Consider the following 23,701-nt stretch of genomic DNA (forward strand, 5'->3'; position numbering starts at 1 on the left):
TAAAAGGTGACTTAAATTTCATCCAAGAATGACACATTGGCCCTTCAAGTTACCTCATTTACCTTTATTAACCGGTACAGTTTCTGAACACACAAGTTTTATGTTTTGACAAATTTATGGAAAGTTAAAAGAAAATAGCTGACAGAAGGAGAGTGATGGACAAAATAATTAGCTGTAACTAATCTGATTATCTTAAAAATCCTGAATTCTAATTTTTTTCCAGCATCTCTTATTTTCTCTTTTTTTTTATCACCGTAAACTGAACTATCTTTGGGTTTAGGACCATCAATCAGACAAAACAAGACATTTGAAGACATCACCTTGGACTCCTGATATTTTTCAGTATTTTTGGATTTTTTATAGCCTTAACGATTAATTGATGAATAGAAAATAATCTGTAAATTTAATCGGTAGAAAGTGAAAATAACCCTTAGTTGCAGCCCTATTGTGAAGGATCTAATGACAGATGTGTTATGTCACTGTAGAAGGCCTTAGAGAAGAGGTAGGCTTAGCAAGCAGTACAAAGTCTTATATTGCATTTTGAGCACCTCAATGCTTTGACAGACTTTGATGTTTCAGACTGATCACTAATACCACTTTCATTGGCTTGTCAGGGATTAAATATCATGCCCAAGGCGCATCGCTGCCAAATTGGAATGAAATACAAGGCAAATCATATCATCATCACTGGGAAAGTAGCTGCCATTTTGAAAGACTTATATGCCAGCTGCATTAGTCTGTGATTGTGCTGGACAGAATCCCCTTGACCTACATGGTACAGTAGATTTTACAGCATTTCTTCAGTAGCAGGGTGGCGTAGCATGGAGGGATGCTGCTACTGGGCCCCAGTTCACAAAAACAGAGCATCAAGGCAATCCTATTAAAGCACTAGCAAAATCGAGCTTGAGCTATTTTAAACCAACAGCGTCAAAAGTTACAGTAGCTGAACTGCACATATAAACCATTTTATATATGTACGTTAATCAGTCATTAAGGTAGGTCTCCTCACATAGTCCCTTTAAAATGCACAGTTATAATAAAGGTTCTCCCTGCTTTCTGTTTTCCAGTATTACATTTTAACAATAGAGATATAGAAAAATGAGGGAGCATATTCAGAATAATAGCAAAAGTGAAATCTCCCTTTTAAGTTCTGAGTTAACCACAGTGGTGTTGTCGACAAGGGCCAAATATGTTTGCTACTTAAGTATGGCTCACTTTCTTATCTTTGCTAGCACAGACAAATATCTCATGACATTATGCAAGAGACAAGGCCTAATATGACGTGATACAAATTCTTACTGTCATGAAATGTGCTTTTTGTGACAGAAGAAAATAGAGGAAGAAAGAGTTCCCCTGGTTTCAGTTATTTGTTATCAAATGATGTAACTAATAACTGGAGCCAAGTTAGCTGATGCCAAGAGCATGGTGATAACTTTGAAACGTTTCCTCAAACACAACTGTTCAGTCATTTCTTGTGCCATGAATGAGCGCTTTATGATTTCCGTGGAGAGTTCATTTAATGCTCTGCTGCTTTGAGTCACTGTACTGTTCCCTCGACTTTGCATGCCGAATGGAAAAAAAATAAAATAAAATAGCCCCTCCTCCTGTGGATCTTTCCATCCTGTAACTAAGGCAGCTAGATCGATGCCCTGGCAACCTGGTGGTTAGATGTTGGGAGAAGATGAGTGTGCTGTCGCCGTCCTCCGCTCCTCACCTCGTCAGGGACCAGATGTCTTGGGCAGGTCCTGGTTCTCAGCCAAGTGGAGCTTTTGTCTGAACGCGGACACATTAAGGATTCACACAACTGAAGAACACGTCATTTTAAATCCAGTGCAGGGTGATGCCCATAAATAAACAGTCATTCAAGTAGGGAAGGATACATTGAGGTGCTGAGCTCCTCCAGCTGTGGGAACAAATGGGTGACAGGTGAAATACAAAACAGACAAAAATAGATGTGGAGGTGCAAGGGGACTAATCACTAAATGTATTACATAACAGCCCTGCATGTGTCGAGTCAATATTTGAATTAAACTCCCATCATTCGACTACATTGTTTACAAATGGTCAGCTTCCCCTCTAATTCACACAAATGAAAGTCACTTGACAGTCCATCTGCTCCGAGGCACAATTAGCCACCAGCAAGCGAGTATTCCTGGCAGCAGTATCTGTCATGAGCTGAAAGCTTGTTCTCACCTCCCTCACACATAGCGCTGCCACTTCCCACCAACAGCATACCAAGCCCCAGGCGTGGGTAACTAGGAGCCGCGCAAAATGCTGCCAACAATAGAAGCTCTTTCAAGGCAATTATGGACGAGAAATCCCTGTTTGTGCTGGACAATATTTAACATCTAGACACACCAGGAAGCACACAAAAAATGCAACACTGCTTATGCTTTTTTAAATCAGACTGTCTTCATGAAATTATATTTCTGTTTTGTGGAATATCTGCTGAACTTAAAGGTTCATGGCTCAGACTGAAAGGAAAAAAAAATAGGTTACAGACCAGAAGAAAATGTTGTCATTTTACATTCTGCAAACCACGGAAGCATTCAAATTCGTATGAGCCTTACATATTGTGTCAACATTGCTACAATATCCAATCCCATCACATGTGTATGACCTGACTTTAAGCCCAGCTGGGCAAGATGGAGACCACCGTCGAAGGTGGTGTTTCAACATTTTTATGTGTGAAACCACTTGAGATTTTTAATTCAGACGACCAGATAATTTTCTATGGAATGCCATTATAGTCAATATTACATAAATAAATAAAAATGTAATAAAAGTCCCCTTAAATATTTATTTTAAAATAAAAAATATTTATTCAATGAACTATATTGACTCATTTATATAAACATATAAGTTTATTTATACATTTATTGGCCCATTTACTTATTACATAATTTATGTCATAGGCATATTTCTTTATTTCACAAGAATATATACACATACATATACACATATTTTTTTATTTATTCAATATTGTCTAAAATGCCAAAGTTTTTAGGTAAGCATGTACATGATCCCAACCCTAACCAAGAGTGTTTTGTGCCTAAACATAACCAGACCATAATCACAGTGTTGTCAAATTTCTCAAAATTGTATTCCTTCCTAGTTGAATATAATATTGTTGGGGATTTTTTTTGTTTTGTTGTTTGTAAATAATTAAAAAAGTCATATTTCAAGCAGGAATGAGAAAGAATTTCACTTTCAAAACTTCAGCAATTAGTGAGCTGAATTTCCCAAACACTTATTATACAACAAGTAGTTCCGACCAAGCAATCTGATTGGTCAACAAGAAATTTAAAACATGCTCAAATCAGCATGACAGCACGCCTGACTCATTACTCAAAATATTACTCCTCCAAGTCTGTGGCAACCTTGTAACTGTCAGAGCTGGAGTAGGAAACGGCAGAAAAATTGGCTACAAAATGGATCGGGTGGTTGTTAATTTTGATTTTTTTGGCGGTCTCAGTTTGGATAAATCTGGAACTTCTCTGTTCTTTATAATAAGATAATAATAAGATAAAAATGAAACAAGTCCGAGCTGAGTATTTCATTATTATTATCTTTTAGAAACGTTATTTATTACTCGTGAAAATAACTCACAAACCACCTGTCAGCTGCCAAAGTCACATTTATAGAATAAAGTGTCCCTTTGGTGTGAGAGACACTATTGTGACCGCGGTGAAAACGTTTTATAAAAAAATATAAAAGAAAAAAAAACAACATCTTTGTTATAACTTGTTATAACAAAGATGATGTTAGAATTTTCTGTTTATCTGTGCAGTATTGATTTAGTTCAGGAAATTCATAGACCGCGATAAACATTAACGTCAGCTCAGAGTTCACTCATCTGGGACTAAAAAATCCTTTCTGTTGCTAGGTCGTTACTAAGGGTTGGATTATTTGCTGAAGTGGTAAACTACGTTCCATTACACATATGAGTCTAATGACGTGATTGATTTTGTTTCAGTTATTAGTCAGACCCCTCTCGGGTAATATTGCCAACTAAACTAAAGTCAACTTCCAGTTGGAAACATGATGATGTTTTTTTAGTGACTTATCCACAATAATGAACATTTGCTCACGTTTGTCACGTCAATTCTGACATTTATAATGTTGTAAATATTCCAAATCTCATCAGGTGTATGTGAAACCTGAGATGATCTGTCTCTTTCTCTTTCTACAAAAGAGTATGACCTTGCACTGCTGTGGTTCATGCTTACGTTACAAAGCAGGTGCTCCAGGTTGTGGTCGGAGGCACACTTCCTCTGGTCCTCTGAAAGCTCCTCCACATGGCTGTCAAGGCTGAAGTGCAGCCGTGCCAGCTTCTCCTGCATCTCGCGCACATGCTCCAGCTGCTCAAAGGAGCACACCTTACCTAGAAATCAGATGAGTTCAAGCAGATGTGTTAGCTTCTCTAACCTCTTTTGGTTGCAGAGGGATTACAGCAAAGTCAAAAGTGTTTCCATGGCACCAGATGTGTAAAAATAGCACCGCAGCTATTTGATTTCAGTCTGATTCATGTAACAAAGCCACTTTTTAACTGCCTCTATTTTCAGCCCGTAACAGAATAGTCCCTCGGTGGCCTCTCTGATCAAGGTTATCTTACCAAAGGCCTGCAGTTTGCCTGAGTGGAAGTCATTGAGGAGGTTGAGGAGGCCTCCCTCCATCTCTCTAACGTCTGAGACATCTGTGAGAAAGGAGTGCTGCAGGGGGGAAGACTGGACTACTTTACTGGGCCCTGCTGGCTGGGGGGCCCGGGGCTTCTCCTTGTGGGGCCTGAGGAAAAACATACAGACAGAAAACATTAACATTATGGCAAACTGCAATTGAAACTCATCAACAGCAGCTGTGTTTACATGGACCCTAATATTGGATAAACGCACATCTAATTGGCTCCCTATTTTTAGTGTATATGTTAACAGTTATGTTGGAATCCCTACTCAGACTCATTTCAGTCATGTTAAAGAAATATTGTCCATGTAACAGCACCTATTGTTTATTTGATTTGTTACATTTAGCTGTGAAATGCAGCCTGTATCCTCTATTTCTGCTATTACCAGAATGGCTTTTGACAACCCTTAAACTCAGACTACCATATGCAGATTTTAGTATATTAGACAATTGTCTTTTTAGAAATGAAAAGTTAAAGTCATAAGCAATAAAAGCAACCCATGCCCATGCAACACACTCAGGGTTTTGCTGCTGCAGCCTTACTTGGTCTGGTATGACTCGTAGATAATGGAGGCTAAATTGTTACATATAACTTTACCGAGACTTTATTGAGTCAGTTTGCCTACATTATGACTCTGTTATAAGACATTAAACTGCATACGTAACAGTAATTTTATGTTTACCACTATCCAATAAATGTCAGTTCAGCAAAAGTTATATCATCACTATTAAAAGAATAATTCTCAGGTAATATACTGTATGGATGATCAAGTTGAATCTTTGTTAGTGCAAATTGGTGGGTGTAGTTTGCGTAATTCTGAGGCACCGAAAAAATTTGGTAGTTTGCAAAATTACCTACACTTTTTCCACTATACTCAAACATAACTGCAGTGGAAATTGTGCACACTGTACGTGAGGTCACATGATCCAATTTGGCAAGTTACCTGTTTGACAATGATGGGACCAAAACATGCAAAGGATTTTCCTGTTATGTTGAGACACAAACCTGGTGGTCTTTGGTGGAGCTACGACGGCTGTGAACACCTCTTTGGGCTGCCCCGGCGCTCCGATGGACCTCTTGTACTTGCCTCTGTTCTTGGGGGAGGGAGGCTGCGGCAGGCCGAGAGAGAAGGTGGCACTTTTGCTGGCAGGCAGGACAGAGAGTTTGCGGGGGTTGATGGGGGGAGGAGGGGGCTGTGGGAGAGACACCTTTGGGCTCCGCTTCTTGCGTTTGTCTTCCATTATGACTTATTTAAGCGGAGCTCTCCGGGGGGTGAGACAAGGGGGGCTGATGTACAGGATGTCCTGAAACAACAAAGGTAGGAAGTTTGAAAACATGCAGCCTTCTCCTCCCTGAGGAGAGGGCTCTGAGTCTGTGGAAGATCCTGACTGTGCCAAAAGTAGTGCCGCAGCGCAGGATTCACCACCATGCGAAGAAAACCAGCCGTTCACTGTGGCTTCATTAGTTTTACAGCATCACCAATATATATGTCACTTAAAAATCTAAGTCAGCAGTGTAAGTGGAAAGTGGGAGTTTACCACTAATCTGCCTACAGAAATAGGGTTTCATTATGTTTATAACAGAAAGCCATTTCATTGCTTTTTTTCATGATAATGCTTCCCTGGTGTAAAACTGGGAGTGAAAGAGCAGCCTAGAGAGATATTTTTATACCACATAGGTCTAACTGATAGGGTGCATTACTGGTCTTATGACATTTTCCAGCCTTTGTTTTTATCTTGTAGTCCATGAGTGACTGGAATGCATTGACATGTAATTGATCGAAATGTTGCATCAAGAAGCAGTGGAGCATTTTGTGTGTCATGTTACACAAATGGAGCTGATGCGGGCTCACAGAGCTTTCAGACAAATGGCTTAAAGAGGGAAATCACCAATGGAAGGATGGTGGAGTTGCATTCAACAGAAAAAAAAACAACCTCCTGCAATAAATTCAAATACTCTCAGGAATATTAAACGCGGAATTACAGGACCTGTTTCCAGTTTGCTGTTCACCAACATAGGTGGTGTTTTTTTTATGTTACGCTCTGTGTCCAACTACCACAGCAGTGGAGTGGAGTGGCCCTTTGTTATTAAATTAACAGAGCCGGAGAGTGCATTAACGTCTTTAAGATGTGGGCACTGGGCCTAGAATAACGCTTTATCCCATCACAACGGATGAAATCACTGTTATAATGTTATCTCCCCAGCGCTGCGCCAGCCTCCGCTCAAAGTACAATCCAAAGATGGCCACTACAGAAATACACAACGGCAACTTTATACGCTGTGACCGCTCTTTACTTGGATTTTGCAGCAATACAGTGGAGAAGCCCGACTTGATAGCAAAACCAATGCAGCAGTTTGTCTCAAATTCGCGTTGAATTCAGTGTTTGAGAAAAACAGGTTAGTCGTCCGCGAGTGACACAAATAAGACTTACCGAATCAATAACGCACCAGAGAGCAGAGCGGCTGTCCGCGGCGTCACATCTTCTCCTCCTGCCGTGTGAAACCTTCACGCACACTGGACGTGGACGTATATGAATGTATGTTGGCTTGTTCCTAAAGCACCGCTGTGGTTTTGTGCTGAAATGTAGCGCGCGGCATCGATGCGCTCGGCTCGTGCGAAGCTGTCGTCTTTATTATCCTTCTTAAAGGGCCAGTCCGCCCCGCTGTGCGCCACTGAGCAGCTGCCTCGCAGGTTGCTGTTTGTTTACCCTGCAGCCTGCCCGTCACACAGGAGAACACGCAACAGGATGCTGCTCTACTGTTGAACACCGCTCAGGTCCTGATCGTTCTCTGCATATGCTCATCATTTAAACATCCTTTCTACAGACTGGAGGGCTTGTCAATACACAGCACTCGCGACCTGCAAGTATCGCAAACAGACCACACGGGGTCGCCAATGTTCCCCATGTCGCCCTACCATCCTCCTCCCGTTCACTGACACGTTGAAAGGCGACAGAGAGCAGCAACAATTAGTCAGTTAATCAATTAGCAGATCAGGTGGTAATTCATCAGCCACTATCATGGTAATAAATTAATTGTTTCAGTCATTTGCTGTTTTTGTTTGTCATGTATGATAGTAAATTAAGAGTCTTTAGGTTTTGGACTGTTGGCTTGAGAAAAGAAAAGTACTGAAACCTAAGTATAATTTTGTGGTATTTGTACTTAAGCACTTCCATTTACCTCTACATCTACACTACTACTTCACTACATTTTGGAGTCGAATACTGTATTTATTTATTTTTTTTAACTGTACACATGCACATTTTAAATAAATGTATTGTGTCTGCAATCAGATAGAAAATAACACTGACTACTCTGTTAATTGGCCAGGTCAATAATCAGTCAACCCACATGATGCAATATATGTGCATGTAAATATGTGTACAATTTAGTTGTATTTTGATCCCCGGCTACTTTAGTTGAAGATATGACAAATCTTATAAACTTTATTCTCAATTTAAAGTGGATTTACATACATTTAGGATTTGTCCTGATGATTTTGTTTTTTGATTTGAACTCCACAAGTTCTCTTATCATATCTCATGATATGAAAAAAAAAAAACATTAAATATTGTTATTTAGCAATTCAACATTAAAAGATCTGGGCAATGACTTAATTTGTGCTTGTCGTCACCTGGAAATTACATCTGTTTGGTTCAAATTAGTTCAACTTGCACATTTCTTTTTTAAAAACATAGAGGCTTCTGGTGGTCAGAATGTAAAACACATTTCAGAACCAAATGAAAACAAAAGCAAACCTTTAAAGTAATACAAAAATATGTCTTTTTATTATGGCAGATCAGAACAAAAACGTGACACAAAACGCAGTTTTTAGAAAAAATACAGAGCTCTTAGGCATGTTTGTGTTGTTCCAAACTGAATGCGACTGATGATAACTTAAGTCTAGCTGACTTTCTGGTCTGATGAGCTGTTTGAGTACGAGTACGCCTTTCCAAGCACTATTCTGTCTCTGAGAAGCTTGAAGAAGGCGTAGTAGTTACTGAAGAGGATCAGAGCCAGTGATATCGTCTGATGCCACTTTTCCGAACATATCAACGAGTAGAGCTGGTAGAATATCATGGCACCTTCCAGGATAATGAGTATGTTCAATATTCGTAAAGGCTTGTTGAAGAAGAACTAGGGGAGGAAAAGAGACAGGATGTTAGCAGATAAAGTAGGACAGCCTTTTTTTTTTTTTTTTGTTTCAATAGCACAGATATTTTATAGGAAAACACTGCATCACTGAAGGCTTTCTGAAATATCTGGCGCCTGCTGCCAATTTAGAAACACTCACATAGAAGCGATAATGGGACACATCTGATGGGACTGCAACATTGTAGTGACCCATGGCCTTGTAGACATTCTTATTATGCTTTACCAGGACTCCCTGAGGCCACATGTACTCTTCAGTCCATCTGTACAAAGAAAGACACCACAGTGAGATTTGAATCAAATGGACCCAAAGCCCAGTGATAAATAAACCATGAGCATTACTTACATGTGCTGAAGAACGTTGGAGCAGAGTGAGGGGTCTACTTTCTGCCAGCAGCCCAGATGTGCTGCAGCTTTGTGAAGCAGGTCACAGTATCGAGGCGGCAACAAATGCCTCATGAGGATCACTGACGTGCTGACGGACACCAGGATGAACAGCTCACAGGACCAGCGCTTGTCCACATACTGCGTGCTCTGAAGGAAAATATACAGGCTGAAAATATGAGGACTCTGAGAAGCTTATCAGAGTGTGAAATGATATGAACATTTAGAAAGTTGAAGTTTCTTACCTTGACAAACCAGACAGGTACAAAGGCCACATAGTAAGCACTGAGCATCGAGCTGACCAGCACCTCCTTCATCCTCCAGTTGAAGTCCATCTTCAGGTACTCTACCTCCTTGCGGATGAGGTCTGGGGAGAGGCAACAGGCGTGGGTTGGCATGGGCTGGACGCCGTACAGCTGGCTGGTGTGCTGTTTCCACGTCTCCTTCAGCACGGTCAAGTAGTCCCTGCCCCGGCCCACGCTGCCCACCTCCTTGGAGCCGATGCTTGCGATTGGGGAAAGTGGACCTGCTCGCCGGAAGTCGCAGCTCAACCGGAAGAATGGAATATACATCCCAAATCTGAAGGGCACAACAGCTGCAGTTAATTTCTACCATTACCTAAAGCCCTGTAGCAACACTGCCAGGGGCAGTCACACATTTTGTTTTTGCATTCGGCACTTTTTTGTTTTTGTTAGGGATGAACAACTTGGATTTCTTTCCTGCTTATATCTTTAACTGATCATTTCCCGCCTCTCCTGGTGGATATAATACCTGATTATTTAATACTTTTACATTTGAAACACCCACACCTGAGGCTAAGAAAGACCAAGATGTCGTGAGCCAAGTCAGATATAGCATTCCATAGCTCCAATAAGATATTGTGTAAGGACATTTTTCCTCTTCTCAGAAAAAGTTTTTGCGAAGTGCTATCAAGTCGTCTGTGAAACTGAAACTGTTTAAAAAAAAAATTCCAAAAGGTGAATGTATTGCTTATTAGAGTTTATGTAAAAAGGGGAAGGTGTAACAAGCTTTAGTTTCAGCCCATACCTTTATGGTCTATTTAATTATTTCCTTCCTTTGTTCATTCATTTTAGAAAACTGCTGGGGTCAAATACACTACTACTACTACTACTACTACGTTTGACACATGAATCTGCTCTGATGTTAAAATCCCCCAAAAAAGTGTCTCCAAAATGAAGACAGGCACTAACAGTGTACATCATTTTAACTTGTAATTCTTTGTAAAACTGAGAGAAGTATCTCTCTCTCATCATTAAAAAAAAAACATCTCAAAAACCACATATAAATGTTATCCTCTTTTGGATGAACATAAAAGCTGACCACTTAGTGCACATCACTGCCTGCCAGGTGATAAACTGGAGCCATCGATGCTGAAAATGTTTGCCCAACACAGACGCCATGGATAACATTGTGTAACCAACATGCACAATCAGGCCTGCCAGGAAATGAGGGGCACATCATTCAAGCTACATTTCAACCTGCATTAAGTTGTTAATATTTAATAAACCTAATGTGTCTTCAAGGTGTTTTTTTTCCAATTGATGCTCTTGTCTGTAATGCTCAAGAGACAACCAATGCCAAACAAACCGAGTATGACAACACTGTTACCAAAAGAACCAGACGAAGGAGATTAGGCCAAAAGCTAGCTCACATTCAGACAACTGCTGCCTAAATCCACTGAACAGCTGTACATGTAGTGGATGAATACAGCCATCTTCCTTCTTCCTGTGGATACTCACGGGTAGCAGAGGAAGAGCAGGCTGAGCACAGAATAGGTTCTGAAGAGGTAAATGAGGGAGCGGCACAGGCTCCAGCCTGTCAGCGTCAGCACGGCAAATCGAGCCATCACAAGAAAGATCGAATGGGGGAAGGACAGTTTCCCACTCTGTGAGGCCTGGGGGAGAAAACAGGAGGGAGACAGAAAAGTCTCATGCATTAATGATAAAATATTTGCATTATAGTTGTATTCAACACAGAAACACAAAAGATGTATGAGATTACAGTCAGCGTGTTGTAGGTATCAGTAGAAGTTTGATTTCTGACTGTTTTTTTAATCCTTTATCAAATACAGTAAAATAACTAATTTTACACTTGGATGCATTGAAACACAGGTCAGGGACAAAAGCTTTGAATCTGAAAGGTAGAAGCCAAAAGCAGAATTCTTACCTCCTTAACAATTGCTGCAATTAACCTCCTTGCCAGTATGATGATTGTGAACACCAGCATGTTATAATCAATAAGGTGAAAGTTCTGTAAATAATAAGATTGATAAATGATCATTGTTCCCACAACACCCACTGCAGACATATATGCAAATGTGGATCTCTGAAGTTTTTTTAATTTGCATATATTTCTATGGTTGCAGCCCAAAACCACAATAAAAATGATGAGTCAACAGCTGTCCTAGTGAGTACTCACCAGAGAGGTGTGTGAGGGAGGGTGTGATGGTGGGTACCACCACACAGTCTTGTAGATGTTGACATAATGGACAAAGAGGGCAATGAGGTGGCAGAAGAAAAGATGGAGCTCGAACAGCACATTACGATCCATGGATAATTCAGGGATCTTGCAGTGCTTCAGAGGAACCATCGTCTGTGCTGCCAGCGGGGGACTGGACATGCATGTTCCTGAACCATTCCTGCAGACAGAAAAGAAAACCTTTCATTATAACGCCTTTCTTTCTGTTAAAAATTGGGATAGTTGGAGGAGGACACACCCATGTTGTGCATTCCTGCAGCCTAGATGAGAAGAAACACTTCCTGACTGTCAGGTTGAAATGTTTACTTCTTTACTCTCAGTATTTACTATTTACTGTATCAGTGCTCACCTTGTGCGAGATCGCACCCCTGTGACTGGTGAGCTGGTCGAGTGGCTGCCATTGCTGACAGAGCCTGGTTCACTGCTCAGTGGAGGTCTGCAGTAAGTGGTACGGTTCGCCCCTCGCCTTCCACCAGCCATCGCAGACACACCCACGGCTTCTCGCAGCTCTGTGCCTAGTTGTCTGATTTCTCGCCTTGATCTTGCACCTGTGGACAAAAAAGAGAGCAGAGGAAAGGCACACTGTGATTAGGGAGGGCTGATCTGGAATATCAACAATTATATAATCGTATTCATCATGCAATGGGTGAAAATGATTTAAATTACTCTGTGATATGTATCACTTGGGATAGAATCTATGAATCAGCATTTAGTAATGACATTTATACTTGTTCATTACTGTTTATTGACTGCTTTCAACACGGGGGTGATAATTAAGGGAGTGGTGAACAGTCAGTGTCAAGCAAAAAACCCCAAAACAAACACATTTGTGCAATCTGAAGATTTTAAAGCCAATCAAAACACATGCAATGCCATATGGATTAAATACATCTGCAAAAATGAATTCTCCCTCATAAATATTCATTGCAAACAGCTAGCGTTAAGCATGTTTACGAGCTGAATAACACCTCTTAATATGGTGCAAGTTTTGCGGAAGCTGGCATTACAAGCTAGCTTACTAGCTACATCATTTGCTCCCTTCACGAGGTCAAATATCTCCCGAGAACAGTTTCAAGCCGAGACATGAGGCTGGGGAGGAAAACAACGTGGACCCAATACAATGAGCTGCGGGCTCCAAGCTGACCGCCAAGACCATGCTTGATTAAATACAAAGATTGAGGCCTAGGCTAACAGTACCTCTGACTAGCTAGCTAGCCAGCTAGCTTCCAAACAACCTACCAAACAGGATAGACAAGAAAAATGTTAGCTTACCAGTGGCACTGTCTGTTGTCTGTGGTAAATGCTGCTCCGCTGCACAGATAACAAGTTACACGCAATAAATCTTCAGAATATTTATTGAAATGCTGCCGAGTTTTTCTCTGAAATCCGCGAAGACAGTCATTGTTGATGTGAAACTAGCCGCTGTTAGATGGGGGCGCGGATATATTAGCGACCTATGGGAGGAGAGTCGTTTAAAGGAACATTCCGCCAATATTTCAGACCGCCACAACAAGAAAGGGAGAGCAATGTGTTTTTACAACGAGTAATATACTTTTACTTTGAACATTTATGATTATTTGTAACTGCGATATCAACAATTGACCACTTGTTTTACACATTGCTGTTGCAAGTGCATATACTGTGTGTATCATAAAATCAGTCTGGTGCAACCTGTGCACTGGTCATATGTCTCATTATGGAAATTATATTATCGAGTTTTGCTTTTGCTTGAATTAAGCTACATGGACCATGACTTATGAACATGTAAACTGGAAAAGGGCTCACAAGGTTTTCTCAATTATCTAGGGCCACAAATGAATGGACATATTTGTCTCAATCATTGCTCAGACACAGATCAGAATTTTATGGCTGTTACTGAGGGTATCAGCCCTTTATCCTCTCACTGGGGCCAGCTGTGTCCCCTCAAATTCTCCAGGCATGGTAGCAACAATTCTGAACTGTATGAAGGCCTGTTGTATGTGCGCACAATCTCCTGACAAAGAGGTACAGTATGTAGTTTCAGCTTTGATATACCATCTTAAATAAAAAAAAGCAAATTTCACCCTATTTTCACAAATCTGTCTGGATTTCATGGGCTGCAAAACAGCTTATTCCAGGTTTTCAAATGGCATAAAGTTAACAGTTGTGTGACTTGCATGTGATGCAAGTTGCATGTGAAGTGACAGCATGAAGTCCAAACAAAACATAAGGTTGCAGTCAAAATGAGCAAGACCGTCTTTTACTCAAACCATCCAGCTTATACAGACTATGCACTTTTTCTGATCCAAATCCATTTCGGGACAGGGAGATGTACCAATTAAAGAAATAATCAAGGAACACATTTAGATAAAAGAAAAAACTTTAATTTCATAAAATGGCAGGTAAAAATGTCTTCAGTGTAAAAATATTGTAAATCTAGACACATTCATTAAAAAAATAAAACAAAACATGTACTTGCTACAGCAATATTTAAGAAGAGCAGAGCATTTTCTCAGTGATGGAGAAAGCTCTTCTGCACTTAAAAAAAAAAAAAGACCCCAGACAAATCCCTTCAGGGATAAAGAAGCAATCAGTCTCAGAGACTCTGCATGACCTCTGCCCTGTCCAGGAACTTTCAATGGACCTGTTAAAGACAAAATCACAGATTTAATCATCTTCAAAACAGCCAAATTAAAGATCTACCGTCTGCAATTTATTTTCAACTGACCTTAAATGTCTCGTAAACTGTGGTTCAATGTGTCAACTGCACCTACACAGTTGTCTGACAACCTAAGAAGAGAAACAGAAATGAGATCTTGGGAAATACCAGCACCTGCATGCATACAGTGAACAACAAACATGCAGCACTAACATTATACTACAAAAATTTCATGCAACTCAAGCTGAAGGATTTTTGTCCACCAATGGGATGTTTTATCGCTTTGAGTGCAACTAGTAATTTTCATTAAATCTACATTCTACAGAAATTATCAAGATGGAAATTGTTAAGTATCGAGTGAAATGAATGGACCATTATTGGTTTTATTTGAGCAAGAGTTGCATCACAACCATTTCTGATTGTTTTGTACGGCTTATTTTGCTCGGAATAACTACAGATAGCATAATTTTGTACTTCAATGTTTTTGATATGTTTTGATGACTTGCATTACTTGATGTTTTGCACAGAAAACAATACAAAAATCTAACAAATGAGTGTTGGGGTTAGTTTTACCTTCTTGTGGCGATCTTTAGGCTTTTAGAATCCTCTCCTCTGCGATTTTTTTCTTTTATAAAAACCAGCCCGCATGACTTTGCATCAAAGTCAAGTAAGATCCCTGCAAGCTTGATTTGAAATACTGTTGAGATTCAGTTATTTCAAGTGGCTGTAGATACATTGCTCTCTCGAGAGCTTGAATAGATACACTAACTATAGATTAATGACAATACATGTTCAAGCACTATATCAATCAAGTCAAATATGTATTTGGCAGCACATTACCTCAAGGAATGATGAGCTTTATTTGTTTTTGAAGGTGACATTACAAGTGTCATTTAGAGTAGTTTTGAAGACAGACGAAGAGGATGAGCTCATTGTCAAAACACTGCTTTTGATTTTTTTTTGTCAGGCTGACGTGTATACATACAGCTTATTCAGCGTTGTTGAGAAACCAGTGAGGACCACTTTCACAAACTGAAGGCATTCCTTTGGTACAACAAAGGCAAAATACCATGTTTAGATTGATTAAAAAGAAAACTAGAAACTTTATTGAAACACGCACTGCAGAAAAACATTTTGGGATATATTTAGTAACCTATTTAGCCAAAGGTACACAAGCATTATGCATTTTGGAGACGACACGGCTTAAAGCATACACAGTTGTCCTAAAGTTATGTACAAAATATTGAGTTGGCTGCAGCCTTTCTTACACACAATTAGGATTGTTAATCCTTCAAGCTTTACAAGAATTAGTCGATCATAGGCGATGATTTTGCATGAAATTATTCGACATATGATATACCAATTGTAAAGGATGGCAAAAATAGAGGCATTTTTCTTTGTCAAATGGATTGCAATAGTATTTTGGGGAGATAACTTCATACAAGACTAGATTTGTATTGCATTATTATCAAATGAGAATAGACTTTTGTTTTTAAAATCAAAACAGCTCAGGGCTGTGTTTGAGATTGCAACTAAGTCTTTTCTAGTTATAGTAAAGTTACATTGAGGTGTTATGAATAATTTTGTGCAGTCATGAAGGACTTTTAAAAAAATGCAGCCTACATGAGAGGAGGTAATCGCCACAATCACGTTTTGTCAAGAACAATTAAACTGATTCGATAACCATCAAATATCACTAAAATGTCACTCTTGTTCCTTTGTTAGGTTTATGTCACTAGGACCTCAACTGCCAACTACGCAACTGAAACAAAACATTAAATGGAAACAGGTATAAACAATGAAAAACCTCAATGTTTCGCCTCTGGCATTCTATGATACATCCAACAAAACGTCTCTACCGAGTTTTTAAAAAAACAGAAATAAAATAAAACCATAAAAAAAAGGGAGCCGACGAGAGGGAAATTACTTTTGAAAAGTTCAGAGAGTTACAATCTGAGACAGTTGCAATAGCAACTCTCTACCAGTAGCCGTTCAGTATCTTCCATATGGGTGCTCTCTGTATGATCCCTTTGCCTGCCTGGACATTGGGGCTTTGCCTCCACCGCCAGAGTTGGACCATGAGTTGTCCCAGTCATCTTGAGCTACAAAAGACAGGAAAAAGAAACATCAGTTAATACTCATGCTGAGGTAGACATCAAGTCTGACCAGTGCCCAACTAAGGTCTTCAATGAGTGCATGTGCAACATGGTAATTGGATATCAATTTCAATATCTCACCGTAAGGCTCATATGCTGCTTCTTGGGCCTCACCATGTCCATAGTCATAATATTCAGTATCCCTGTAGGCAGGAAAGTAGAAGTTAATACAGTGCACCAATTCAAACAGTCCCATTAAAATCACTCAAATTAATTCTGACTTACGCGGGTGCAGATTGCTGACTGTAGTAGTTATCATATCCCTCATAGGCAGGCTCTGCATATGATTCTTCATATGGAGGCTGGAAGTACAAACAGATTGATGGTTAGACATCAAAAGCTGCGTCATGTCAGCTTTGGCAGCCCTGACTTGGAGGAACTTACATAGTCCTCATAGCCATCAGCTTTGGGTTGTGACCCTGAAGGAGGACCTGCCTGGTGGGACATGGCTGCAGAGGGGAGCATCCTCGGAGCTCCTGCTGTGGGAGGTCTGGACCGGGCGGCTGAACCTCCTCTGCTAGAATTAGAGGGTGGTCCACCCCTTCCCGATGGTGCGCCTCTAGGAGCATTGCCCCGTCCTAGTCCACCACGTGGTGCTCCACCACGCATTGCTCCTCGAGGTCCACCGCGTGGCATTCCACGGCCTCTGTGGAAAGTCGGCCAGGTTGGAAATTGTGATCAGCAAAACAAGAGACTAGAGAACCAGATAAGCACTGCATCGAACATACATGTGTCTTGTGTGAGCAACTTCCTACACGGTTTGAGTGAGAAAGTGTATTTTGTACATATTTAACATGACAATGGAAATGTGTTTGCCGTAATGTGCTATAGTAGAAGTATAATTGCCATTGACAGTCATGCTTCTACCTTGGTCCTCCAGCGCCAGGTGGTCCACCTCTGCCCCGTCCGAGGTGCCCACCACGTCCCCTGCCTGAACCATCCTGGGATCCATTCAAAAAGTGAGGGTCCATGTAGGGATCGTGCTCACCAGGTTCCTAGAGACAGAAAGTGTGTTAAGCATGGCAGCCTGGGAAAATTTGCCTTCACGCATGGAGACGAAAACATGTTTTTCAAGTACATGATTCTATAACTGGGATTTGCGAGGTTAGACACACACCGGGATAAGGAACTTCTTGACTTCCTCCATGGCATGGGCCATGCGCAGATAGGCTTCGGGGATGGGTGCCATCACCTCAATGAACACATGCAGCTCCATGGCCAGGTGAGCATATTTGGCCTCACCACCCTTCCTCAGCTCCTCCTCCTGTTGAAGATATGGGAATCACATTAAACATCAGCAGCAAGAATGATATGTTTTAACATTTAATCAGTCCATCAAGTAAGATTTATCTAAAAAGAAAAAAAAAAAAAAAAAACATACCTTATTCTTGTCCCTCATGGAACCTTTACCCAGAACTGAAATCTTGGCACCCGTCTCTTCCTGAAGTCTCTTGATTGTGCTGCCCTGAGGTCCCAGAAGCTTTCCAACAAAGTTGACCTGTAGGAAACATTTAGTTACAATTGTAGCACATTTCAGGAAGGTGACGAGAAGGTGATTGACAGTATGTAGAAATGAAGTAGGCTCGAGTAGTCTGCCCATTTAATGGTTGTCACATTCAGGTCAAAAATTCCTCTCCACAGTAGTTGTCTCGGCCCGCTGCATCTCATCTCAAACTGCCGTTTTAGACTACTGCAAACTCATTCATGCAGAAACAAGCTTAGTAGGACACTGGGCGCATGACTTGACTAATTCTGGGACAGCAAGGCTAGCAGTGGTGGGGTGATACACAGATCAGTCAGATATGTACGACACCCTTGAGCAAAAAGTGTTTAAATATCAAGGCCAAGCAGTGGGGGGATAATTCTAACTCATTTCTAGTGAGAAAGGGAAAATACAGCAGTAATAATGTCCCACTTTAACACTGAATAGAGATAACTGATAGGCCTGTGTGTCCATACCCCCTGGTAACAGTAGTTAGATCCAGAATGGGGGCAAGGGAAAATGCTTACCCTCGGGTACTGCTTGGTAGGAATGAGAACTCGTTCTTTAAGCTTGAGATTCTTCGTAGCAAACAGGTCAAGATATGTTTCCTTCTCTGGCTCTTTCTTGGTTTCACCTTTCTCGATCCTCTCGATTTCTGCAACAAGACAAATATTTTAAGGACATGCACAGATACAACGAACAACTAACGTTAGACGTACAAGTCGAAATTTATGCAGTATTAGCCAAAATAGGAATAGTCTCAGGTGATCTTGTAGCAGCCAGGTGACGTTCGACAAAGCTTTTTTGTTCTACAGCGTCTAATGCAAAAGCAAGCGTTTTGATCATAATAATCATCTGCCACATTCTCTGGCATTCTTAAATCTCGTTATGTACCGTGCGTATTATGATCAAACAGTACCATGCACGAATGAGTGAGTCGATGCGGCCAACTCAAGTCAATCAATGAGTGGTTAATAACGTCTAACTGGAAAATGATGATTCTTGCATATATATTTTCATACATCCCATCGAATAATTTGACTGCCCGGTGGAAAGAACTAACCAGACACATTTTAAACAGAGAGGGTTTGACCCACATCGGTATCTACCACGTGTTTACCGCGCCATTGTTCGGGCCTCTGTCGGGCGCAAGAGATGCTAGGCCTCACAGCGAGCTAACGCTAGCAACCGTTGTCTGGGTTAGCTCCGATAAGCTAGGAAGCAAATCGCATTACCTGCAGAAATAAGTTTCATGGCGTGCGTGAAGGATGAATCCAAGCTGTCCTTTTCAGCCAGGAGCTCCGGGAGGTACTTCGTGTCTTCCATTTTGATTTTCTTCTGTGCTGGGCTTGACTCTACGTCGGACTCGGATGTACTCCTTTTAGCTCTCGCTTGGCTCATATAATAAGTTAACCCGATTAACGAACGAAGCCGCGCTAGGTTCGCTGGTTCTGGTTCTGGTTGAAACTGCAGCTACGCGGGGTAACAGCAGTGTCCGTTAAACTGTGGTCTAGACGGTGAAATTGCAAAACCGCCCGGTGTCTTGCTCTCCTCAATGGACAAAGGAGAAATGGCGCAGCTGCATTTGAGTGTGCTGGGAGGAAGGAGCGCAGGAGGAGACAATGACGTCACCGCCAGAGAGCGCCGAGGTAGGGACAAAAAATCCCGAGGAGCGTGTTACACAGCGCTCCCTCATCACAGGCGGAGATTAAGTAGGTCACCCAAGATGCCAAGGTAGCAGTAGTAGTAGCAAGCTGTTGTATAAATTCATATGATTTGGTATATAACAACTCTGGGCCATCACACAGTCCTGTACCCATCTATTAAGCTATTACATTTTAGTGCATGTTTTCTTTTTTCCCAGTTATCCGCCATGATGCCATTTATAAACAATAGGACATATCGATCCCTTTTGTGCCTAACTCTATTTCTTCACTTTTTGTATTATTCATGCATCTGTATCTCACTGTGTGTGCAGCTGAGTATGTTCGCAGGAAATGCACCACGGATGTTCCTATTATGCAACAGTGATGAACCCAAGGCCCTCTCCGCTAAGGAGACGTCTACCCTAAAACATGAACATGAGCCGATAGATAGGTGAAACAGTCCTAAATACTGAAAACTGATCGTTTTACTTGATAGCTGTTAGGAGGATCATTTGTTTCTCTGTTTGCCGTATTTATTTCTTTTTTTGTTGCTGCATATTTCACAATCAGGAAAAGCAAGTCATAAATGCTTTTTTTTTTTATTGCACCACATGACATTCACACCTTTCACTGAAGATGAACTGCATTTTCTTTGATTAAAAATTACTGCTGCATCAGCTCCTAATATTCTTCCAATTGTGGGTTTGTTTGTTTTTTGTCTCCCGTTATTTCATTGTTCAAAAAAAACTGAACTTGTATCTGCTCATTTCTTTTACTATAAAAACCCACAACAGAACACCACAACTTTCTTTCCCAGGCAAATTACATTTTCAGAAAGTACACTTTTGGCAATTTCTGTAAAATCAAATATCCTCACCACATTGTTGCTGTATTCTCTGATCATGATGAACCCATCCGTCTTCAAGTTAATCCAGCGCCTCATATCCATAAAAAAGGTTCTTGACTTGACCAACATAGAAGCATTTCTATCTTTATTTATTGATGTATATTTTCTACAGCTTAATTTAATATGATTGCCAGCTGACAACCGATCTTTTAAAACACAACTTGACAAATTAACCTTCCAATATCATCTAAACAGTCCAGCAAAAATGTTACCAAAAATAATGCAAACTCTACTCTCTACAGTTTTGTGAGTCAGTGTATGATTGTAACTAATATAATGCTGTGTTGAAGTCAAGTGAATGGGTTATGGTTGTATTTATTGATGTTTGCTGTGTAATTCTAAATGTTGTATAAATAAAGTGAGACTTGATCTGTAAGTACCAGCAATCATTTATTCAATTCCTCAGAAGAAAAATAAACATATGTTGATTTATTTACAATGATTAATAAGGCACCAACACAATACAGAAGTTTATGATAAATACGATTTTTCAAAAGCATTTCAAATAAAACTGTGTTGATGAATGTAAAATGTAAAAATGCAATGTATTTCTCTGCATATAGTCCTGGACGTCTCATTTACATGTAAGGTTTTTGAAATAATGCAACTTGTAATGTCGATAGAGTATCAAACCATTATCTGTCCGAAAGCTCTTTCATTGTACTGTGTGCATACATAACCATAAGAAATGCTTCTGTTAGTGAGTTCAGCCCACTGTAGAAAACATGATTTTACAAGTGAGTAATCAGTGTCTTATATAAAAGGCCTCTTAAATTGGCCATGTAGAAATTCCAGTTCATTGGACCAGGAGTGTGCGCTTCATCTGGAAGTGTCCTTAGATATCAACAATGGCAAATATCTCTGGTTTTTCTTTATCGTGGATCTGCATTGCAGAGTATGTGATGGCTTTCACCTCAGTCCCCTGAATTAACAACAAAGGATAAAACACTTAGCATCTACACACTACAGATATGTAACTTATTTATTTCTTCTTAATTATGTTTGACCGAAAAAGGGGAAAAGCCTTGTTTACTTTCAGCCCATAATTGTATTGGGACAGATTTGTATTCTGAGAAAACAATCTTTACAATTATTTTGATAATTCTTCAGATTCTTTGAGCAAGCTCTACCAGCTTACCTGTGGATGCTTTGCCAGAGAGAATTCTTCACCCCAACTTCAAGAAAAAAAGAAAAAAAAAACATATGAGAGAGCAGTTTAGGAGTGATGAATACAATTTCAATACATTTAGATTAGATTAAATTAGATGCCTCAAAACAATATCAAAATGTGTACTGATTACAAATACTTCTATACTCTAAAGATTAAGATACAAATACACACAAGCAAGAGGTAGGGTTTGTGGACCTTAAGAAAGAATCCATGGTGGGGGCTTGTATAGTTCTTATTCTCTGTCTCTAATGAGACGCTATTAAAGAGTATTTTCTGTCAAGGCCTCCCTTGTACATGATGGAACCCTAGCGCTCTGCTTTTATTGCTACAAGCAAATGTTTTGGCTAACTTAGGTTTTCAACATAGAAATCATCCTTCCTCCGCTATAATCTTCATGACATTGTGAAGAGGTACCCAATCTTACCCAATGGAGCGGATCTTGAAGTGAATCCTGTCTATGTGCAAGACCTTGATCTCCTATTGGATCCATGAGACATTTAATTGTGTTAGGAGAATGATATAGGACAAGGAATAATGAGTAGCAAAAAAAAAAAAAAAGAGAACAAGCACACATAGACAGTCAATCATGTAGGGTATAGAGAATTGGGCATCAGGTCAACTACACAAAGTAAACACCAAGGTCCACATAAAACTGTTTCTTCCCAATGCAACACCAGCATACGTCCCCTGAATGATTTTGTTCAACAACATGCAAAAAAATATTCTGGCCTCTATAAATGACTGCTGACCAATATACTCACCCTGGGAACAAAGAAGAGTTCTGCACTAAACTTGTATAACCAGTCATCTAGGAAGTGGAAAAGGAGAGACTCCATATCATCACCTTTCAGAAAGGAAAAAAGTATACAGAGTTTAGCTCCAGTCATCTGGGAGCAGAATGATTGATACTGGTGTAGAAAAGGTCGATTTGGACCATCTGTGCTCTCACCCTCTGATTCCACATCAAGAGTATCTAGCGGTTCCACTGTCTCTGTGTCTGTCATGTAGCCAAACATGCCCATGGCACACTGCTCGAAGGCTTCCTCCAGAGAGTCTCCCCAGGAGTGAATTCTTGAAATAGAGCAGAAGATATAAAAGTGATGACTACTGTACAGCATGGAAACGTGAAATCTGACAAAAAACAATTTGGAAAGTTTGTTTTTGTGTGTAAATGAAGACACTCACTGTACATCTGCTGTATGATCGAGGTCTGTGAAAGTAAAACACAAGGTGGCATTATGAGCAGGGGCATGCTGCTAGAACAACTAATAAAACGTGGGTACATGCAGTGTTGTGAAAAACACCTTAAAGTCACAACAGAGTAAGGTTAAAGATATTGGGTTAAAATATTACTTTGGTGAAAGCAAACGTCACCTATACTTATGTATCAAAAGTACATGGTCAAGTAAAGATTATGCATATATTTATGTGTATACTGTGGGTCGACCGATTATCTACTCATTACTTTGCAATCTATAAGTAACTAGTTAGTACAGTTATCAAATAAATGTTACCTCAAAACTGAACTTAAATATAGTATTTTAATAAATTTACTAAGTTACATCTCATCATTGGGCAGATATAAGACATATATGACCATTCATAAACTATGTACGTGATATTCCAGTTAATGAATAAACAGTTTCATTTAATTAACGCGTGAACGTAACGTTAGCTGATGTTGTAGACTGTGACGGGGTTTCTATCGCTGTTTTCACATGTTATAGTAACAAGGCTAAGCTAGCTGCATTATTCACATAACATGAGTCTTACATTCGTATTTCTTGTTAATTGGCGGGTATTTTGCCTTGACAGCTTCCTGTGCATGTGTCAGGTCTAACGCACGGTCGTCCATAGTCGCTGTAACTTTGTTAAACGTTTTAAAAGATCAAATCGGTTGTTTAACATGTCAGTCTGTTGCAAGCGGTGAGCAACATCAACATGGCATGAGCAGGAAGAGCATTTCCGGAAGTAGTAATATGTC

At 40.2% G+C, this 23,701-nt stretch overlaps 4 protein-coding genes across 7 annotated transcripts; all 4 read right to left on the reverse strand.

The window, feature by feature from the left end:
* Positions 1-43: 43 nt before the first annotated feature.
* ccdc28b (coiled-coil domain containing 28B) lies at positions 44-7,569 on the reverse strand. Of its 2 annotated transcripts, none has more exons than XM_030443956.1 (6): positions 7,130-7,569; positions 5,687-5,985; positions 4,616-4,785; positions 4,230-4,384; positions 1,881-1,903; positions 44-1,773 (listed from the first exon to the last, which is right to left on the reverse strand). In XM_030443956.1, the coding sequence occupies exons 2-6, from the start codon at positions 5,920-5,922 to the stop codon at positions 1,719-1,721; spliced, it is 639 nt and encodes a 212-aa protein (XP_030299816.1). In that variant the 5' UTR covers positions 5,923-5,985; positions 7,130-7,569; the 3' UTR covers positions 44-1,718. The 2 variants fall into 2 exon arrangements, with proteins under 2 accessions (XP_030299816.1, XP_030299815.1); XM_030443955.1 differs by having other exon boundaries at positions 7,114-7,568.
* An 871-nt stretch (positions 7,570-8,440) lies between these two features.
* Positions 8,441-13,936, reverse strand: tmem39b (transmembrane protein 39B). 2 transcript variants are annotated; one of them, XM_030443947.1, is made up of 9 exons: positions 12,989-13,936; positions 12,066-12,264; positions 11,657-11,876; positions 11,405-11,488; positions 10,978-11,132; positions 9,463-9,796; positions 9,180-9,367; positions 8,976-9,096; positions 8,441-8,818 (listed from the first exon to the last, which is right to left on the reverse strand). In XM_030443947.1, exons 2-9 carry the CDS (start codon positions 12,194-12,196, stop codon positions 8,585-8,587), a joined length of 1,467 nt encoding a protein of 488 aa, XP_030299807.1. In that variant the 5' UTR covers positions 12,197-12,264; positions 12,989-13,936; the 3' UTR covers positions 8,441-8,584. The 2 variants fall into 2 exon arrangements, with proteins under 2 accessions (XP_030299807.1, XP_030299808.1); XM_030443948.1 differs by lacking the exon at positions 12,989-13,936 and adding an exon at positions 12,736-12,923.
* A 248-nt stretch (positions 13,937-14,184) lies between these two features.
* LOC115597729 (KH domain-containing, RNA-binding, signal transduction-associated protein 1-like) lies at positions 14,185-19,615 on the reverse strand. Of its 2 annotated transcripts, XR_003987148.1 has the most exons (11): positions 19,229-19,615; positions 18,521-18,648; positions 17,892-18,008; positions 17,628-17,774; positions 17,378-17,505; positions 16,895-17,156; positions 16,736-16,812; positions 16,592-16,653; positions 16,282-16,456; positions 14,424-14,485; positions 14,185-14,339 (listed from the first exon to the last, which is right to left on the reverse strand). XR_003987148.1 is itself a non-coding variant. In XM_030443954.1 (9 exons), exons 1-9 carry the CDS (start codon positions 19,392-19,394, stop codon positions 16,347-16,349), a joined length of 1,197 nt encoding a protein of 398 aa, XP_030299814.1. In that variant the 5' UTR covers positions 19,395-19,615; the 3' UTR covers positions 15,191-16,346. The 2 variants fall into 2 exon arrangements, 1 of the variants encoding a protein (XP_030299814.1); XM_030443954.1 differs by lacking the exons at positions 14,185-14,339; positions 14,424-14,485 and having other exon boundaries at positions 15,191-16,456.
* Positions 19,616-20,917: 1,302 nt separating this feature from the next.
* On the reverse strand, positions 20,918-23,697 carry zbtb8os (zinc finger and BTB domain containing 8 opposite strand). The gene is made up of 7 exons (XM_030443957.1): positions 23,491-23,697; positions 22,903-22,927; positions 22,667-22,788; positions 22,479-22,561; positions 22,142-22,194; positions 21,685-21,721; positions 20,918-21,468 (listed from the first exon to the last, which is right to left on the reverse strand). Exons 1-7 carry the CDS (start codon positions 23,570-23,572, stop codon positions 21,382-21,384), a joined length of 489 nt encoding a protein of 162 aa, XP_030299817.1. The 5' UTR covers positions 23,573-23,697; the 3' UTR covers positions 20,918-21,381.
* Positions 23,698-23,701: the final 4 nt, after the last annotated feature.

This window comes from Sparus aurata, chromosome 16 (genome assembly GCF_900880675.1).
Source record: "Sparus aurata chromosome 16, fSpaAur1.1, whole genome shotgun sequence".
Taxonomy (NCBI): domain Eukaryota; kingdom Metazoa; phylum Chordata; class Actinopteri; order Spariformes; family Sparidae; genus Sparus; species Sparus aurata.

Coding starts and splice junctions, on each gene's coding strand:
- ccdc28b (XM_030443956.1), bottom strand. CDS start 5,922: ATGGAAGACAAACGCAAGAAGCGGAGCCCAAAGGTGTCTCTCCCACAG. Junction 4,786..5,686: donor GCTCCACCAAAGACCACCAG/GTTTGTGTCTCA, acceptor GTTTTTCCTCAG/GCCCCACAAGGAGAAGCCCC. Junction 1,774..1,880: donor GAGGAGCTCAGCACCTCAAT/GTATCCTTCCCT, acceptor GTCCGCGTTCAG/ACAAAAGCTCCACTTGGCTG.
- tmem39b (XM_030443947.1), bottom strand. CDS start 12,196: ATGGCTGGTGGAAGGCGAGGGGCGAACCGTACCACTTACTGCAGACCT. Junction 9,097..9,179: donor TCCAACGTTCTTCAGCACAT/GTAAGTAATGCT, acceptor TTCTTTGTACAG/ATGGACTGAAGAGTACATGT. Junction 8,819..8,975: donor TGTCCCATTATCGCTTCTAT/GTGAGTGTTTCT, acceptor TTCCTCCCCTAG/TTCTTCTTCAACAAGCCTTT.
- LOC115597729 (XM_030443954.1), bottom strand. CDS start 19,394: ATGAGCCAAGCGAGAGCTAAAAGGAGTACATCCGAGTCCGACGTAGAG. Junction 17,157..17,377: donor CCTGGCGCTGGAGGACCAAG/GTAGAAGCATGA, acceptor GACTTTCCACAG/AGGCCGTGGAATGCCACGCG. Junction 16,457..16,591: donor AGCAGCATATGAGCCTTACG/GTGAGATATTGA, acceptor TGTCTTTTGTAG/CTCAAGATGACTGGGACAAC.
- zbtb8os (XM_030443957.1), bottom strand. CDS start 23,572: ATGGACGACCGTGCGTTAGACCTGACACATGCACAGGAAGCTGTCAAG. Junction 21,722..22,141: donor TTCAAGATCCGCTCCATTGG/GTAAGATTGGGT, acceptor TTTTTCTTGAAG/TTGGGGTGAAGAATTCTCTC. Junction 21,469..21,684: donor CTCTGGCAAAGCATCCACAG/GTAAGCTGGTAG, acceptor TTGTTAATTCAG/GGGACTGAGGTGAAAGCCAT.